This window comes from Vollenhovia emeryi, unplaced genomic scaffold (assembly GCF_000949405.1).
Source record: "Vollenhovia emeryi isolate VEMERY1.0 unplaced genomic scaffold, V.emery_V1.0 DF939143.1, whole genome shotgun sequence".
Taxonomy (NCBI): Eukaryota; Metazoa; Arthropoda; class Insecta; order Hymenoptera; family Formicidae; genus Vollenhovia; species Vollenhovia emeryi.
Window position 1 is genome coordinate 345,735 of NW_011967223.1, and position 18,101 is coordinate 363,835.

Here is an 18,101-nt window from a genome sequence, read left to right on the forward strand (position 1 = left end):
ACGTTTCGCGATAAACCAATGAAATGTCATGTCGCAATATTGCATGTGCGTGCCGCTCTCGTTTGCTAAATCGCTGTCATTCGCACCGGCGGAAATTAATCTGTGGAACGCCGTCGATCCCGGCTTAACGAGGACCAATCCCTTATCTCGGGTTTCGGCGATGACCGCGTTAATTACGAAACAAAAAGAACCGGGTAGGGAAGCGTAATACAAAATGCAAAACAGGCAACGGCCTCGTTCCTATCGTATATATTAACGATTCGACGCTTTAGTGGGAGGACGGACGGCAACGTCCCGGCGCCATGGGCCCCGATAGAATTTGAAGCATTACATTAGTCCGACTAATGACCGACATGACTGTCCGTGGGCCGGTAGATACCGGTTCTTCGAGATCTCCGAGAGGGAGCATGTGCCCCGGAGATCGTTGCACACGGGAGAGCAATACGGAGGACAATGATCGCCTCTCCGCGTTGAGGGCGCCACGTACTCGAGCGCATCCGCAGATGCACGCGCGCGGACACGTCGTGAGCTCAGGTATCGAAGAGCGCAAGGGATTTCGTTTTCCCATGGAAATTGTCGGTCCTTTGTGGGAAAAAGAGAAATCTTTCGGAGTTGTAGGATTAGAAATCGGTCTTTCCGGTTCTCCAAACTCCAAGCTCTGAAAAAGAAATCGCCAAGACCCACGTTAGGATCTTAAGCCACTTAAAGATGAGTCGCAAAGTCATTTTCAAGGGTGGACGGGATGGAATAACGACACAGAAAATTCTTTCAACTTTTCCAAAATTTATTTCAAGCTTCTTCCCCCGTCAGCCGAGATATTTCATGCCGCACAGAGAGAACAAAATAGTCATTTTTGGCCTAACAATGTACATTGTTAGGTCAACCATAACTTACGTTGGAGGAATTATAAAAATTGTCGGTCCTTTGTGGGAAAAAGAGAAATCTTTCGGAGTTGTAGGATTAGAGATCGGTCTTTGCGATTCTCCAAGCTCCAAGCTCTGAAAAAGAAATCGCCAGGACCCACGTTAGGATCTTAAGCCACTTAAAGATGAGTCGCAAAGTCATTTTCAAGGGTGGACGGGATGGAATAACGACACAGAAAATTCTTTCAACTTTTCCAAAATTTATTTCAAGCTTCTTTCCCCGTCAGCCGAGATATTTCATGCCGCACAGAGAGAACAAAATAGTCATTTTTGGCCTAACAATGTACATTGTTAGGTCAACCATAACTTGCGTTGGAGGAATTATAAAAATATGGTTGGGTCCAAAAATGACTATTTTGTTCTCTCTGTGCGATATATAAGCGATACAGGCACCTCTTTTTTTTAAATGTTTATCGAGCAGAAGGCGATTTTAGATTTATCAGAGAACACCGTCTCCCCGATAATCCCACGTTTAGACTCGGCAGGGTTTACTGGGATTCCGTTCCGGAGCGGCGTGCGTTTCTCTCTTTCTCTCGCGAGCGCAGCGAAAAGGCGGGACCAGAATTAGGAGGAGACACGACGCGCGCGAGATCGTAACAGGAAACGCGAACGTAACGCCGATCGTAAGTCACGGGAGCACTCTCGCTCTTAAGAGCCCCTGCAGAGAGCGCGGGGAAGGAAAGAACGGAGCGTCGCGACACGTGCGCGCTAATTCATAGCCCGCGAGCAGGGCGAGCCGTGTCGCTTCCTCCCTCTCGCGGCTTAGTCACCTCGATTACGTTCCGGAGGCCCGGAAATTTCAGACGCGGCGGTAACGAGACTCCAAGAGAAGACGCCGTCGACGTAATATTCGGCGTGCCGTCGCGGCGCCTCGCGCTGCCGAAATTAAATTCCTGCTGAGTTTTGTGCGAGACCGCCGGGGCGAATTCGTCCACGGCGGTTGCTCTTCTTAATGAGTGTCAAACTGCCCTCCCCCCTCTCTCTCTCTCTCTTCTTCTTCTTCCTCCTTCGGCGTTTGAGCTGGACTCGTCGGCAGTCGTCGGGGCCGAAATAGCGGCCGGCGTGACGGCGGAGCCTGTTTGATCTGCTTTGTGTCAGTCGCGTGTCCGTGCATGAAGCAACAAGCCAAAAAAATATTGAAGCGAGGCCTTTGACTTGCGAGAAACCCCCGTGAAAATCTCGCGAGGCTCTCCGTACGTATTCATTCCCGTTTGAAAAGATGACGAAAAGCCCGACGCGCCGATGCGTCAGGATAGAGACGACTAGGGCCCGGTCTCACCAAACGTCGCTTAACTTTAATCTTAGTTTAATTCACGGCTGTCTCTTTCTAAAGCTCAGCTAAAACTTAAGCGACGTTGGCGAAACCAGGCCTTAAGCGTCGTTCTCCACCTGGCAATAAAATGCGACACGTTGGTATCGTGCTAAACGCATTCATTCCTCGCTCGTTTTCGCAGAGATAACAAACGTTGTCCCAGTTTCGACTGGAACTTTGCTCTCACTCTCAGATTCGAGGTCACATTCCGCGCGTCTTGAATCAAATGCGACACCCGTCGTAAAATTGCACCTTTGCTCCGCCGGCGCGTCTTCGAAGTCGCGGATCTAAAATATAAAAAAAAAACCCCCATGTATATGTCACTGTGCAACCGCGGCGAACCGCACGCACTTGTACGCGGCGGAAAGAAGGGGGAGGGGAAAGAGCGAGCGATTCTAAGCCGACGTCTCGCTCGCGAGAGGCGTAATGCCGACGTTGTACTCTTGCGAGAATCGCGGAGCCCGGCGGTGCAATCGCGGGGAGGCGCGCGACGCGACGCGACGCGACGGCGGGGAGCCGAGCGGCTTCGGGCGGCTTCGGTCGGCCTCGCGCGGCTCCGCCGGCGCTCGGCTCATCCCCACCCCGCCGCCGCCGTCAGCCGAGTCGGCCGACGCGAGACGAGCGCTCGGCCGACAGACGCGTCCGCGACACCGTGCTGCGTGGTCACCGTTACGCTCAGTCCGCCGAAAAGCGAGCCGGAGTCTCGCCGAGAGGATCATCGACGCCTCTCCCCTCGGGCGCTCGCGCGTGCATACGTGCTCCGACGACCGTACTCGCTCGGACCGCGCGGATTCTCGCGGCTGCGATAACGTAATTGGACGGACTTCCGGAGCTCCGTCCCGGTGCCTCGTGGGAATACAGTCGGGAGTGCGACTTGGACTACACGGCGGCGAGTGCGATTCGCGCCGACACGCCACAGTCGGAGGATAATACTCGAGTGTTGTGCGCCCCCCGACAGAGGGATAATACCGTGAGATCGTTGAGATCGAGTGTGAGTGCGCGCGCGCGCGCGCCACGGAGTGAGGATTTACCTGTGTGTTGCTTGGAGTCGCGCGGGAGCACCTGCGGGATCGACGCCGACGGGCTCTCTCTCTCTGCTCGGCGTCTCGCGCGATCTCGCTACGGATATGTGGAGGTACGAGACGGTGCGCTTGAAAAGTGCCGCGTGCGCGCTGGCCTAGCTCCGTCTCGTCACGGAGTACTCGTTTCACGCACGCTCCGCGCGTTCCTCTCGACACCTGCCGCCGACGGCGGGGGAAAAACCGCGCGGCGGACCTGGGACATGCCGAGTCGCGCCGTCGCGCGCGATCGCTGACCGTGCGTGCCGACGGCGTCGGGCCGCCGCGGATCACCCGAGGAGGACGTCACCGATGAACCACCCGGCGGGCTGCGCCCCCGACGAGAGAAACGCTGGCTGGCTCCATGGGACCGGCGCCACTTGGGACACCGTCGACAACAGCGCGCCGAGTGACGCGGCTTAAGTGCGATCGCCCGGACCTTCTGCCCTCGCGCGCCGAGGATCGCCGTGGCTCGTCGCACCGGACGCTCCGGGACTCGCCGGCAGCCGCGATGACGGCGTGAGCGCGGCGCGCCAAGTGCCCAAGGATCGCCCCCGCGAGAGGAGGTGGAGGAAGCGACGGATCGCCGGGATACGCCGGGCAAGAGGAATATACCTAGGCTAAAGTGGAGTGTGGATGTGGTGGAGGTGCGACAACAGTGGTGGAAGAAGTAGGTGGTTGTGGACGACCGCGACGGGGGGTCGCGGGCGAAAGTGCTACCCGGGTGCTGTGCCTCGCGGTTCGCGCTCGTCGTCGTCGTTGACCGAGCACGGCCGGCCTGAGTGACGGTGCCAAAGTCCCGTCGTCTCGTCGTCGTTGTTACCATGGTTTCCACGTCCTTCGTGACCCTGGTGTTCCTCGTGTGCCTGCAAACGGTGCTACTGTCGACTGTGAGCAACTGCGCCAAGACGATCAGCATGTACTGGAACACCACGAATTCCATGTAAGTGCGCGGCGTCTGAGTTTTACGCGATTCCCCGTTCATTTCCCGGCGACGTGATCCGAGGATCGATCGCGTTGATCTCCTCCAAGCGAGAGAACCTTTGTGCGGATTAACGAGAAATGAGACGCATTCGGCGAGGATTACGCGATCGATCGCGAAGAGCGCTCCAGCGGATGATCAGTAACGAATTAAATCCCGATCTACAATGTGTCCTTTGTGACTGGAAACGTTCTACTTTGTGCAGGCAAATCGATACGCTTCAACATTTGTCGACAATGTACGATTGTGCGATGTGCAAAGTATCGGATTTTTAAACGTATTCATTTGGCTGTAAAATACAATGGTTTTGGACGCGAAGAGCAAACTGTAGATCAGGCTTAAATCCCCCCGCGTCGGACTACGCATGGAAGTTTGAGAATTGCCGACCGAGGACCGGAACTCGATCAATCGGATCTCGTTTCGTTTTCCATCGGTCGAGTCCTCGATCTCCGATGCGCGATTCGACGAGTCTCTGGCTAAAGTTCTGGTTCGCGCGAGCAATTTGTGCTCGCTTGAAGATGCCGCCTTGCGAAAATCGCGACTTTTCGTGCCCTCCGCGAGACATCTCGATTGTCGAACGAAGTATGGATCCCCCAGTGAAGTGGAGCAGCCGCGATTAGATTGCCCTTAAACTGCAATTTAATTACGCTCCGGACTGCGCACGTTCGCTTGAAACATTAACGACTATCAGGAATTTGATTCGCCGAATCGCGATCGTTCGTTCTCGATTCTAAATATGGAGCAAGGGATCAGATAGCGTTACGTGCGCGGGAGGGGAAATATAGGTCTCGTTTCATAATCCGCGTATTTCCATAAAGAACGCGGCGCATTCGTGCGAGCGGATTTGGTCAGAATTCGAATTTTGCTCGACGCGGGACTCTCTCTCGTTCTCCGAAATTTCCGTAAATCCCGCGACAAGTTTCTTTTCCCAGGGGTGCATCAACATTTTTCTCTTTCTCTCTTTCTCTCTCTTTCTCGTCGCGTCACGGTGTTTCCTTTTGTCGTTAACGAGTCGCACGAGCGAGGAGAAGCGTATCGGCGTTTGGCGCGCGTGCCAAGACGTTTAAAAGTCACCGGGGTGTGTTTGCGAGCGAGCGTTTTGCCGGTCGAATCGATTTCTCACGGCGGAACCGGCGTCGTCGTCGTCGTCGTCGTTTCGAATAACAGTCATCCTCCTCCCGTTCCACGTAGGGGTCTCTCTCGCCCTTTCTCTCTCCACTTCCGGCGAGCTTTTATCGCGCCGGGCGTGGTATCGCGTCTGCCAAAATTGCAGCAGCGCCAGTGTGTGTACGTACGTACGGTACGACTTTAATGCGCCGCGCCGGCGAATTGGCCGCTCCCCCCTGCCCCCCTTGCCCCCTCCCCTTCCCCGAGCGCGGCGTTTCCCCGTGACGTCCAAATTGCAGGCGATCGCGGAGAAAAAGAGAGGCGGAAGCGACGTGTCAGAAACTGCGCCGGGATTATGGCAGGCGCAATATTGTGGCCGATGCCGCGGTCGCGCGAGAGCGTGTTTGCGCGCGCGGCGGCGCGCTCGATGCAGATCGCAGGAGGAGAGTCTCGGTGTGTAACGGTAGTGGTAGCCAATCCCCGCGCGATTGACGAAAGAGAGGTAATTTTGTTTTGCCGCGGTAAGTCCGGAACTCTTGCCGATATTGAAAATTCCGGAGTCGAAAGTTGGATATTTCTGGAACTCGGGGAAATTTCCGCCGGTGCCGCCGCCGCGCGCGAGCGCAAGTTGCGAGTTGCGAAACTGAAAATTTCCAAGAGTCGGGGATATCGCGATATTTCCACGCGCTGATGATTTCACGCGCGTCAACGATCCCGGATACCGTCGAATACCTGGGATTCTCGCGCGCGCGCGGCATCGCCGCGACTTCCGGGCCGCGGGAATTCTCGAAACGCGTTAAGAATTTCGCAGGTCGTACGCGGCAGCAGCGAATCTCGCTTAATCCCGGGATTCCTCGAGGGATATCTCGCCTCGAGGCCCGAACGACCCACCGTACTGCTAAATGCCTTCCCTAATGCGACACATCTCTCGCGGCGTGCAGCCTCTTTAGCGGTAATTGATCGATAAGAACGGCCGAGGAACACGACTCTCGTCTGGCGGCGCGCAAAGGCGCGACGAATCGCAAATGCATCCGCGTACGTACGTAAGCGTGCACGCGCGTAACATTGTGACCGACTTCGTAACCTGGACCCCTGCGCCGTTCGCTTGCATAACCGCGCGCGCGCTAAGGTTAACCGCTGCAATCTCGTAACGTTTTTTCCCCCCTTTTCGCTGTATAAGGAAAAACGCGAGTACCTCGTTACCCCCGTTGATTTCTCTCGTCTGGCGTGAGGTGATCCGAGTGAAGCTGGAAACACGCGAGAGACTTGAGAATTTCATCCAATCGGGAGTTTCAGCATTGCTTCATCAAGTTTCAAAACGGCTGCTTACATTTTTGATTGTCATTAGTTACGTCCCTTAAGTCTTACAATTAGTGTTTCAATTTTTTCGTATTTGGGCCGAGGGGGAAACCGCCGAGGGCATTGTGCTGTAGAGATTTGCGACATTACTGGGCATTACTAGGCATTTTTGGGCATTAGTTTGGACATTAGGCCTTGCTGGGGCATTATAAAGATAAAATAAGATAATAAGATAAAGTAATGCCCACTGGGCATTAGTGGGCACTCGTGTACAAGATTTTGATCAGTGGCTTCCCCCTCGATTTGGGCCTTGATCCGCGAGAGACTCTTGGCCCAGGTACGCGATAAAATTTAAGTACACGGAGAGAATTTTCTCTTAAAATTTATCCTGAAAATCATGTAATCGTGGGACAATACGGCATTTCGAAGAATTTTATGAGTTTTTGAAATTTCAGAAAACTCACATAAAAGTTCTTGAAGATGTTGTCTCACACAGTTGAAAATTCGTGTTAAATTTAACAGATGTCACATGTCCCAAACGGTTCACACAAAGTTTTGTGTTAATTTAACATAATATGGATATGTTAAATGATCACACCAATACTCTGTTAATATTTTGACACAAAATAAATGCGAATCTTAAAATAATTTAAAATAATAATTAAAATAAATTTTCTGTAAAATTAATATATTTTTAATGGCAAAATGAATTTTTAAAAAGGTAATTTTTACAGATGGAATAAGTGAAATGACGGTTCAAAATTACTCTCGCTTATGTTATATAAAATAAAAGCAACATTTTATTCTGTAAATGTTAACAGATAAATCTTGTTACTAATAATATAGAACATATGTATTGTGTAAGATTAAAAAGTAAGTACACATTGTGTTGTTTTAACATTTCTTTTCAGTTATTTTAATAATTTTATATTTGAGGTCAATTAACACAAGAGCAATATGTCCAATTAACACATGAATGTGTTAAACATTTAATACAAAAATTTTAACCGGCATTTTTTAAACAAGAAAACACAAATTTTCCCACTGTGTACGATTACATGATTTTTAGGGTAAATTTTAAGAGAAAATTCTCACCGTGTAGTAAGATTTGAGACTTAAGAAAAGTGACCAGTAATAGTCGAGAACGTAAGCAACCATTTTGAAAGCAATGCTGAAAATTGAAAAATCGATTGAAATTCGCAAATCTTAGGTCTCATTGTTTAAGTTTGATCGTTTCCGGCTCATGTCCCGTCTCCGTTCGCTCGTGTGCCACTCATGTTTTGCATCCCGCAGACCCGCCGATCACCTGACGACGTCTCCATTTTTGTGCGCGGCGCGAAAAGAAGCCGTCCGATTTCCTCCCCAACTTGGGCTCCCTTCGATTAACGATCGCAATTAACGTCGATTGACGTTCGATCGTTCCGACCACTGCTCTCAACATCATACCTTCCGTTTCCCTTGTATCATATCCGATCTAAAAATCTCAATCGCTTTAATTATCGAGCGAGTCGCGCACGTCCGTTTTCTTGCTTCGTTCTCGATCACGATTGCCGATTCGCGTCGCGAAACCAGCCAGCCGATACTTGAACGTCCGCCGTTTGATCTCGCTTGTAGGCAGATTAATTTTTATCTCGACTCAATGAAACAGGAGCGTGGCCGTTTCACCGTGTTTGGGATCGGTTGCCGGTGGCGCAGCGCGAAATCCGGGTGTTCTATTCTCCGCTTACGAGGCCAACGTTCTACCTGACTTTGACGTTGGCGCGTGCATCACGAGCCAGTTACGAAGCTACGAAACCCCGCGAGCGAACGAGTGCGTGAGGGAGCGTGAGGGAACGGAGCGGGGCGGCTCTCGGGTACGTGCGAAAATCCATTTTGCGCGCAGGAGAGGGACGCTGTCAGGCCGTCCTCCTGCTCGTGGGACGGTACGAAGGGGCAGTAAAAAAGCGTGCGCCTCCTTCGCGAAGGCCGGGAAGAAAAAAGGTCCCGGACGCGCGGCGAGAGGGGTGGGGATACGTGACAAGGCGCAAAAAAGGTGCCCGGGCAAAACGGGAGGCCGTAAATCTTGGCCTCTTATTGGGAAATCGAAATTCGTTTTAAGAAAGCTGTCGGCTGGCGGGCGCTGCGAGCGAACAAGGGAGAGCGCGAGAGAGAGGGAGAGAGAGAGAGAGAGAGAAAGAGAGACGGCCGATGCCGCTTGATTATCATAAATCTGCTTCCGCGATGATCGCGGCGACTATCGGGCGAAGCGTAAGCTCCGGACGTTTACTGCCTCTTCGAGAATGCTTCTCGAAAAGGATCGCTCCTCCGTAGGCTTCGTACGGCTTTAAGAGAGGAAAAAAAGGAAGGAGAAAAAGGAGGGGAAAGAGAGAAAGAAAAAGTGGTGAATACGCGCGCGTTGCGCAAACGGTGACAGCGTCCATTACGAGAGTCACGTCGTGCTCCGTTTTTTAAATCTCTGCGCGAGATAGGCAGGCAAGATTTCTCTCTCACTCTCTCTTCTCTCTTCTCTCGAGTTATGTGTGGTGCGAAGTTAACACGTGCATCTCTCTTCGCGTGCTTATTTTTTTACGCGAAAACACGAGGCGGCGGCGAGAAGTCGCAACGCGTTGCGCCATTGGAGACTTCAATGCCAGCAGCGAGATCTGCGTTGCTAGATTATTGAACTCTCTGCCTCTTTTCTGTCTGTCTGCCTTTCTCTCATCGAGGATAATTCCATCGGGGTTCAGGATAACGGCAAGAACTAACAATCCTACGGTGCTATTAAGTCTTCCCTCTTTTTTGCCGGATTTTCTTGCCATCACTTCTTTCTCGCTTTTTTTTTTGAGTTTGAAAATACGCTTGTTTTTGCTTGCGCTTCTGTAGAGCCTTCAACACCGCCCAAATCAGGTACAAACTGCGAACAGTTTCGCTATTGTAAAGAAATCGACCTTGTACAAAGCGTACTTTTTTTTTAACTAGTGAAAGCTGCTCTTTTCTTTGTCGAGCATTGATTTGTAGCTACGTTGTTTTATTTTATCGCGACGAAACAGCGATGTCCGTGACAACAGCTGCGACAACATCGTCCCATTTTTTTTTACGATAAGCTAGTAGATATAATCGATATCTTCATACACAGGTATCAAGTTTCACGTCGGGCGACAGACTCGATTCCAATATTAGTTTTTTGCTCGATTATTACGTCCGATATGTCACATCTCAACGTCACCACGAGCGATCTTAATGAATGGCGAATGTTTGGCTCGATACCAAACGGCCGCCGCGTCGGGGGATACCCGGAAACTCGCAAGCGCGGCCTACTTCGTCATATCGTCGGGGATATGCTTAGTAGGACATCGTTCAGAAACATCGCCCGAGTGTCCCAGTGTATCATTTTATCCCTTGGTTTAACATACGGTGAGCAACAAGGATCGAGGGGTGAACCGCTGACGAAAATCATGTACACCAATGCCTACGAATTCCCAGTGGGCATTACCCTTATTATCTTATTTAATCTTATTTATCTTGCTTTATTTTACTTTATTTTTATAAGCCTCCAGCAAGACCTAATGCCCAAAAGTGCCCAGTAATGTCGCAAATCTGTACACCACATGCCCTCAGCGGTTTACCCGTCAGATAAAATCGAGGGGGAAACCGCTGACCAAAATCTTGTACACCAATGCCTACAAATTCCTAGTGGGCATTACTTTTATTATCTTATTTATTATCTTATTTATCATCTTATTTATCTTGCTTTATCTTATTTTATCTTTATGAGGCTCCAGCAAGGCCTAATGCCCAAAAAATGCCTAGTAATGCCCAGCAATGCCGCAAATTTGTACACTACATGCCCTCAGCGGTTTACCCCTCGGATAAAATGAAATGAATAAAGGCTCGGAAACTTTGAAAACCGACGAAGGGTAGGGAAGACTAATGCGAGCCGTGCGAAAAGATTAAATCGTAGTTTTTTCCCGTCGTCAATGACATTTAATATTGATTCGAGTCAATATTGATCGGTTTTCAAGAATAAAGTGATACACTGATTGTGAGATACTCGGGTGATGTTTCTGAACGCAGCCTAGGTGGTTCTAAAGGCGTCACTGCGCGTGGAAAACGGCCGGCCGCGTCATTTGAGAAATTCGCAGCGGTGAGTTGCCCGCGGGTGCACGCGCGTCTCCGTTTTCTTCCTGCGAACGCTGCGTGCCGTATCTCTCCCACCGTCTGCTTAGATAACGCCTGAAACGCACTCGATACATTGAATGCCGTTGTAAAAACGCGAATCAGATTGGACGGAACCCCTCAGCAGACGGGATATTGAATTTCTTTCCGCGCGCGGGATTGAAAAGTGCGCGAAATAATAACCGCCTTCGCGGAAAATATTAATTTCCGCGGCTACCCGTTACACTTTAGCACGAGCCGCGAGTCCCGTTATTAAATTGCCGTGGTACACGCGGTGAGAAGCTCGTTTTTGAAAGCCGCAGAGAGAAGCTTCCTATTATACGCCCTCGTGGCCTGGGTACCGTGGTGGCTTTACAGCACTGAGTATTAAAGCAACATCGATTTACAGCCACCGCAAATCAGCGGTTTCCCCGAGGAAACTAGTACCCTCCGTTCCTGAAGATTGAGAATTCGCTGGTCGATTCGTGGAAATAACCCATCGCCGGGGCGCGCGCTACCGTCATAGCGAATCACACGGAAACGGACGGATGCCTCGGTCACGACGAGCCGAGCGGCAGCACGTAGGCGTAAAAATGCTCATATCGGAATCTTAATCGCCGCCATTACACGAGTGCTGCTTGTCGTTGTAAATTTTTGACGCAAATTTCTAGCTATAAATTTCGTTACATCGCGCGCATGCCGATTGCGCGAGGCGCAACAATGTTCCGTCGGGTATAATTCAGTCGTTTTGGATTATACGTTTAATAAATTAAGCGTGGACGCGAGCCGCGAGCCGTAGATCGGGAAACTAACGGATTATTGTTGAACGGAAAAATTAATATGCGAATATCAAATTTGCATGCGATCATTTTTATGTATGTCTCGCAAGAATTTCTCATTGCCCGTCAACGCGAAATACATATTATAAAGGCGGCCGAAGCGTCCGACGGCTGAGAGAGATTGGAGTTTTCTCATTTGAACTTTGACCGGAACTTGACGCCGCCAGTCACCTTTCCCCGATGCTTATTATCAAAAGCAGGTCAGCTTAGGATACGCTTAGCGAACTCGAGAAGGGGGTCAAGATGCAGCGCGCGGATGCTGCGCGTGTCGTCGCCGCGCCGGTAGCTTCGCGCCGCAGGCTGTGATTACGCGAGCGGTGTGAAATCCTGTACACTTAGAGGCGCACGAGCACGCGTCCCTTAAATCGGCGGTTTCCCCGAGCTGAGAGTAGCGCCTATCCTCCGGCACGAAAATTGAAAATTTCTAGATGAATCCCGTGACGATAATCGGGCTCGCCTGACGGAGTCGCTGTGTTTACGTTTCGAGCGAGACGCGGGAAACGGACGGAGAAATGTGTCTATTACGTCGAGAGATAAAAGTGTAATTTCAATGATCTGCTCTGCAATTAGGGCGACTACGAAGCGACTCCAAGCCCACGCGTCCGCGCGCGCGCGCAAGGGAGAGAGAGGCGAGAACGGCCGGCGCGCCAGCTTAACGACCCGCAAATTAATTATTCATCATTAAAGCCTAACGGGCTGTCACGTCAAGCCGAGGAAAACGAGAAGCGAGACGCCGTGGCGACATTTACGAGTGCGCGGACAGCGCGTAAATATCTCCGTGAACTTGCGAGACACCTTCTTCCTGTCTTACCGTGTCCTTCGTGCTCTCACGCATCGAGCTGCGGGCGATACACGCCGGCGGACACGACTAGTCATTATAAACTCGTTTAGGGACTTATTTGTCCGTGTAATGTAGATTTTTGTTTTCGAGACATGTGTGTGACTACTGCCGCACGCTACCGGGATTCAGTGCAAGTCCTGCTCCATTATAGAGAACGGCGATGATATAATCGTAATTTAGAAAAAACTGTGCCTTAAGCGCGATATATTAATGAAAGCACGAGAACTCTCGTAACTTGCGACTGACTATAAGTCAACGTAAATTACTTTCCTTCGCCAGCCGTCCCGATCTATCAAAGTGAACTTACACATATCGCAAACCCTGCTGTCACGTCGACAGTATTTTGTGGCTAAGTGAAAGGGCAGATATTCTATATTTGAACGTACCTTTCTATTTTCAAGCCGCAGATCATTCCGCTTCCGAGCTATTGACATTACCGTTAGTCCCCGATCGCCCGATACTCATTCCCGGGGCGATGCAAAAGCGAGTCGAGAATCGAGCGAGCGCCGTGCTACGAGCGTGCACTTTCCAGTAATTCAGGAAACTGGTTCCGCGACGCTCGCAGCCGATGTCCGCAGCCAATTCGCGCGACGCTTTATGAACCCGTTTGTACGGTAAAAAAAAAAGAAGAGAGCCCCGACGCGACAGCCACACCCGCTAATCGTCACTCTACATTGGAGCAATCCGAGTAATCCGTTTCGACGCCACTTCCTGCCTCCAGCGCGACAAGCGGAGAGTCGTTCGAGAATCGCGAGTCGTTATACGAAAAAGTGCATCGTCGCCTATCACCGGGACCTTATTATCGTTAATTATCACGGCGGTAGAGCCTGGAAACTGGAAACCCCCAGGACGGAGGCGGAGCGACGACGATACAGCCGTCTCCGCAGAAGCGAAAAGCCAACCATCGCGACGTAATCGGAAGAATGTCGTCGCAGCTGCAGCTGCTTCCTGTCAGGGAGGAGTCGCCGTGACCCACGCGAGTCAGGGAAGACGAAGGGTTCGGCACCCTCGCACCCTCGTGTGTGTGTGCGCGCGCGCGTGTCCCCGGGCGGATCCCGGCGCGCTTGCACGGCTTACAGGATACTTTACGCGTCGAACCAGGACGGCGACTGTAATCCATAAAACACGCGGGCCCCGTTCAGCCGCTAGCAGAATTTACGCCGTGCCTAATTTCGTGTCGCGCCACATTGCACGAGCACGACGCGCCGTATCCGTTTCTGCCGTCCGAGGGTGGCGTGAATAATAAACCGTTCCGGACGTCTGATCTTACGTAAGGGCTGTGCACGGTGGTGGTGGTGGTGGTGGTGGTCGGTTGCGGCGCGAAATACAATGGGATATAATTACGTAAATGTAATTCCCCCTCTCCCGCCGCATCCCCCTCTCGAGGGCGTCGACGTCTCCCCTATTAGGCAATTAATTGAGTTATTAAATATTATGATTGCGTTTTCGCAATTGTGATTAGATATAATTAATGCTCCCGCTCCCTCGTCCTCATCTTTTATAAATTAATGGATATTATCTGGATACTTCGCACGATTATAATTGAGCTTAACTATTGCGTAAATGGTAACCGTGATCCTTGGAATGCCAACACCTTATTCGTCATAAGATTGACTTACTGTAATTGCAATATTGCTCACCGCAATTGCATCGCTCGGCGTAATCGCGCCGCGCGATTCGCGTTTATTAAAACAGAAGATAATTAGTACGTACAACGTAATTTTAGAGATATACGCGGAGGGAATTTTCTTTAAAAATTTACCCCGAAAATTATGCAATCGTGGGATAACATTTTGAACAACTTCAGGAGATTTGTTTAAATCTTACCACACTCTAAAGTTTTTGGAGTGAAAATAGAACCGTGAAGGTGAAATTTGTACTCCGTTAAAGTGAATATTTCGAAGGGAAAACCGCTGACCAAAATCTTGTACACCAATGCCTGCTAATGCCCAGTGGGCATTACTTTATCTTATTATCTTACTTTATCTCATTTATCTTGTTTTATCTTATTTTATCTTTATAATGCCCAGGCAAGGCCTAATGCCCAATAATGCCGCAAATCTGTACACCACAATGCCCTCAGCGGTTTCCCCCACGGGATATTTACTCCAATAGTGCGAATATTTCACTTCATGGTTCTAGTTTCACTCCAAAGACTTCAGAGAGTAAACATTTCACTAGTAATTACTAGTGAAATAAAATTCTTTAAAATGCCGTGTTGTTCCACGATTACATGATTTTCTGGATAAATTTCCAGAGAAAATTCTCTCCGTACAGGAATCACGCGCTGATACCATCTTGGGGAAAGGGTTAGCGCCTGTGCAGATTTTTCAGAACGTTCATTCGCGAATTGCGATTTTTCACCATTACGACCGCGTCGGGATCGGGTGACAACATCGAGTACCCGGGCACTGGTACGACATCAATAAGCAGGACGTACGGCGGGTTATAAATTCGCCGTAATGCTAAAAACCACGCGGCGTCTCCGCGAGATACGAGACGCACGTTCGGGATTATTAACGGCTACATCGACGAACGATCCCCGGTAACCGAAAGCTTCGCGGGCACAGCGGGTGACGTGGAAAAAAAAGAGAAAACTGTATCGCCCGGGACTCCGTATACCGTAACGATCATTATTACGCCGATTAATTCACGCCCACGTGCGTACGCACGTACGTGCGCCGACGTCGTACGTGGACGCGCCGCGTTATCCGCATTCGGCACGCGATTCCATCCGCGGGAACGTCATTAATAGCTACTTGGATATCGCCGCGCACTTAAAATAATTGCGGGCCCGGCGCGCGCACGCCGATGCGCCTCGAGTCCGCGATGCGATGCACACACACACGCGCGCGCGCGCCTCGGTATACGTGAGCGCGGCGCGGGATAATTTCATTCCCACGGGAACCCGCGAGAAGTCGGCGTCCGCTGGCCTAATTAGCGATCGCGCGCTCGACGAATCTACACTTTCCGCTCGATGCGTACGGAATACATACTCGAACGCGTTTACACACGAGAATCTTAACGCGCCGCAATAATTCGGCTACTAGGTGCACGACCAACGCCGCTAATCGTGAGGAAATTATACGCAACAATCGGCGGACTCTCGTCCGACGTTTTATTAATTTTTTCAATCTCTTATATTTTAATATGTCATTACGCAGTGCCGCGTACGAGTTGTTGCTCGCGAACCGGAACGTCTAATCAGAATTTTTCGTACGACGAGCAAAACGCCGGGAGTATGCGAGCGCAATCGCCATCTCGGCCGATGGAACATCGCCCTTCGCTTCCCCCCCCCCTCCCCGCCCCCTATGATTGCCATGGCATAGCACGTAGTGAAAAGCGGAGTCCTCGCCCCGGCACGGCGATCCGTTCCCTCTTTCTTTCGAGGCGCGAGTCGTGCGCGAAGAGCGAAGAGCCGTGCCAGTGCGACACAATGGCGATTTCCGCTCCGTCACACCCGGAAGACTCGGTGATTTCTAAAGCTCGGTGTGTCGGCGAGAGTGTCGTGTGTTGGCGAGGGACTCGTGCGCTCTACGAAGCGACGCACCGCGCCAAGTACGAGGGTGGACACGGACTGGAGAGAATGCGTCAAGTGCGTGTAAGTGTACGTTTCGCGCGCGAAACCGTGGAGGAGATTGCACCTCGGAGTCCTCCCTTCGTCCAGATGAAGGGTAACGGAGAGGAACGCGCGTGTGCGTAGCCGTCCTCGATTTCCGCTGCGCGATATTCTCGCGAGTCAGCCTCGTCTCGGGATGAAAAGCTGGGATTGCGCCTAATTAGCGACTTTTAATCCTTCGGGGGAATCGATTCGCTTTTCATTCTTTTGGCGGACACGGTGCAAACTGTGGCACGCTTACTTACCGTGGCTTACGACAATTGCAATTGATAAATTAAGAATTAGGTAGGTCAGTCCTCTATTATGAGGTCAGTCCTCTATTATGAGATAGTTCTCCTAATGTGAAATTAGCGGGGTTTCTGCTAAATGAACAGGCATCATTTGTTGATGCCACCATGAATTCGTTGCCCCTGGAGTGAAATTTGTTCAGTGGAAAGTCATTGTTAGATTTTTTATTTGCCTAATACTTATTGAAATATTCGACAGAAAATTTATAACTTTTCCAATGTTTAGCTTATGATATCTCGATAACTGTTTGTCGGAGGGGAAAAGTGGTACAAGACTTTTGGACTTGATTTAGTCTCAGGAATATGCTGTTACAATAGTGTTCCAATTATTGAAAATTTTTGTGTATTGTGACATACACAAAATTAACATACCCTACCTGAGGAGATATTACCGCGTACGGATTAAAATGGCCTACCCTGTATACAAGTGCAGTTTAACGCGCAACGTTTTTCGTTAACCATGCGGGAGAAAAATGTAGCTGCCATGGTTAAAAGCTGCATGCGGTAACTAAATTTTAGTTGTAAAATATGGACAACTTATATTTAGTTGTGATAGCAAACCGTACGCTGTGGTTTAGAAATTCACAGTTGCGGCAGCAAAATCTTTCTAGCAGACCATGATTAGCTATGATAGCGAAAATTTGTTTTCAGCGACACGACCAAAGACATCTCTGTCGCCTGAAACTTTTCCGGCTTCCCGTCGCTTTTAACCGTTTGATTGAAACGCGCGTGCCCTTCTCGTTTTCTTTTATCCTTCACCCTTTCCTCTCGTCCTCGTTCCCTACTTGCTCGTTTTGTCCTTCCTCCATGTCACCTCCAATTCGAAAGCGCTCGCAAAGAGCCAGGGGGACGCGAGGGAGCGGGCTCTCTCGAATCGAATCTCTTATTGTCGACTCGGTAATTCGAGAAGGATCGAAATAACCCATTATACCGTAATGAGCGGCACTTTCACGGTCGTCCCGCTCGCCCGTGAACCTGCACGCATATGCGCGCGTTGCGTGTAACGTCACCGTGGTACACTTACATACGCGGCATTATACAAGTTCGGCGTGCTCCATGCTGATCGATATATACGCGTATTAAATAGCCTTTAAAACGTTCGCGTTATATTACACATTTATTTCAACCCCCGCCCGAGGAAGTTGCGTGGAAATTGAAACAGGCGAATTGGCGCAACGCGAGTTTTTAATTTACAAACCAATTCTAATCCCATTTAGCCGTTATTGCGCTATAATTCGCGATTGTTACCGGCGTCGATTTTTAGAATCGCGCAGCCACCGTTACATCTCTCGTTAAATCCCGCCTTTAATTTCCCCGTGAGAACCTGTTGCGAGCGTCGGTGCATACCGGTGCCCGCCAAGTTATCCCGCAGAGAAACGACATTCGTTTGGCCGAGTTAGGCTGACGGCAGAGAACGATCTGTAGACGCTTAAGGGGATGCTGGAGTGATTCTGCACTTTTGCACCTTTTGCACTTAAAACTGTCTATTTCGTGGAGACATTTGTGTAATGTACAAACTAAATGGCTTACGTGTACAGATCGAAAGCAGCTTGCTGTTCCGGCTAAATTAAAGAACAACACGGCATCGCTGAAACTAAGGCCCGGTTTCACCAACGTTGTTTAACTTTAAACTTAGCTTAATTCGTTCTTTGTCTCTTTTCAACTGTTACTTTAGAAAGAGACAGACACGAATTAAGCCG

General features: G+C 50.3%; 1 protein-coding gene across 1 annotated transcript in view; it reads left to right on the forward strand.

The window, feature by feature from the left end:
• Positions 1-2,843: 2,843 nt before the first annotated feature.
• LOC105566615 (ephrin-B3) overlaps positions 2,844-18,101 on the forward strand; it is a gene marked incomplete at its 3' end in the record, with an annotated part of 48,862 nt that continues 33,604 nt past the window's right edge. Inside the window, 3 exon segments of the mRNA XM_012020758.1 lie at positions 2,844-4,004; positions 4,006-4,101; positions 4,103-4,236. Of these exon segments, the coding sequence (XP_011876148.1) occupies positions 3,930-4,004; positions 4,006-4,101; positions 4,103-4,236 (305 nt within the window).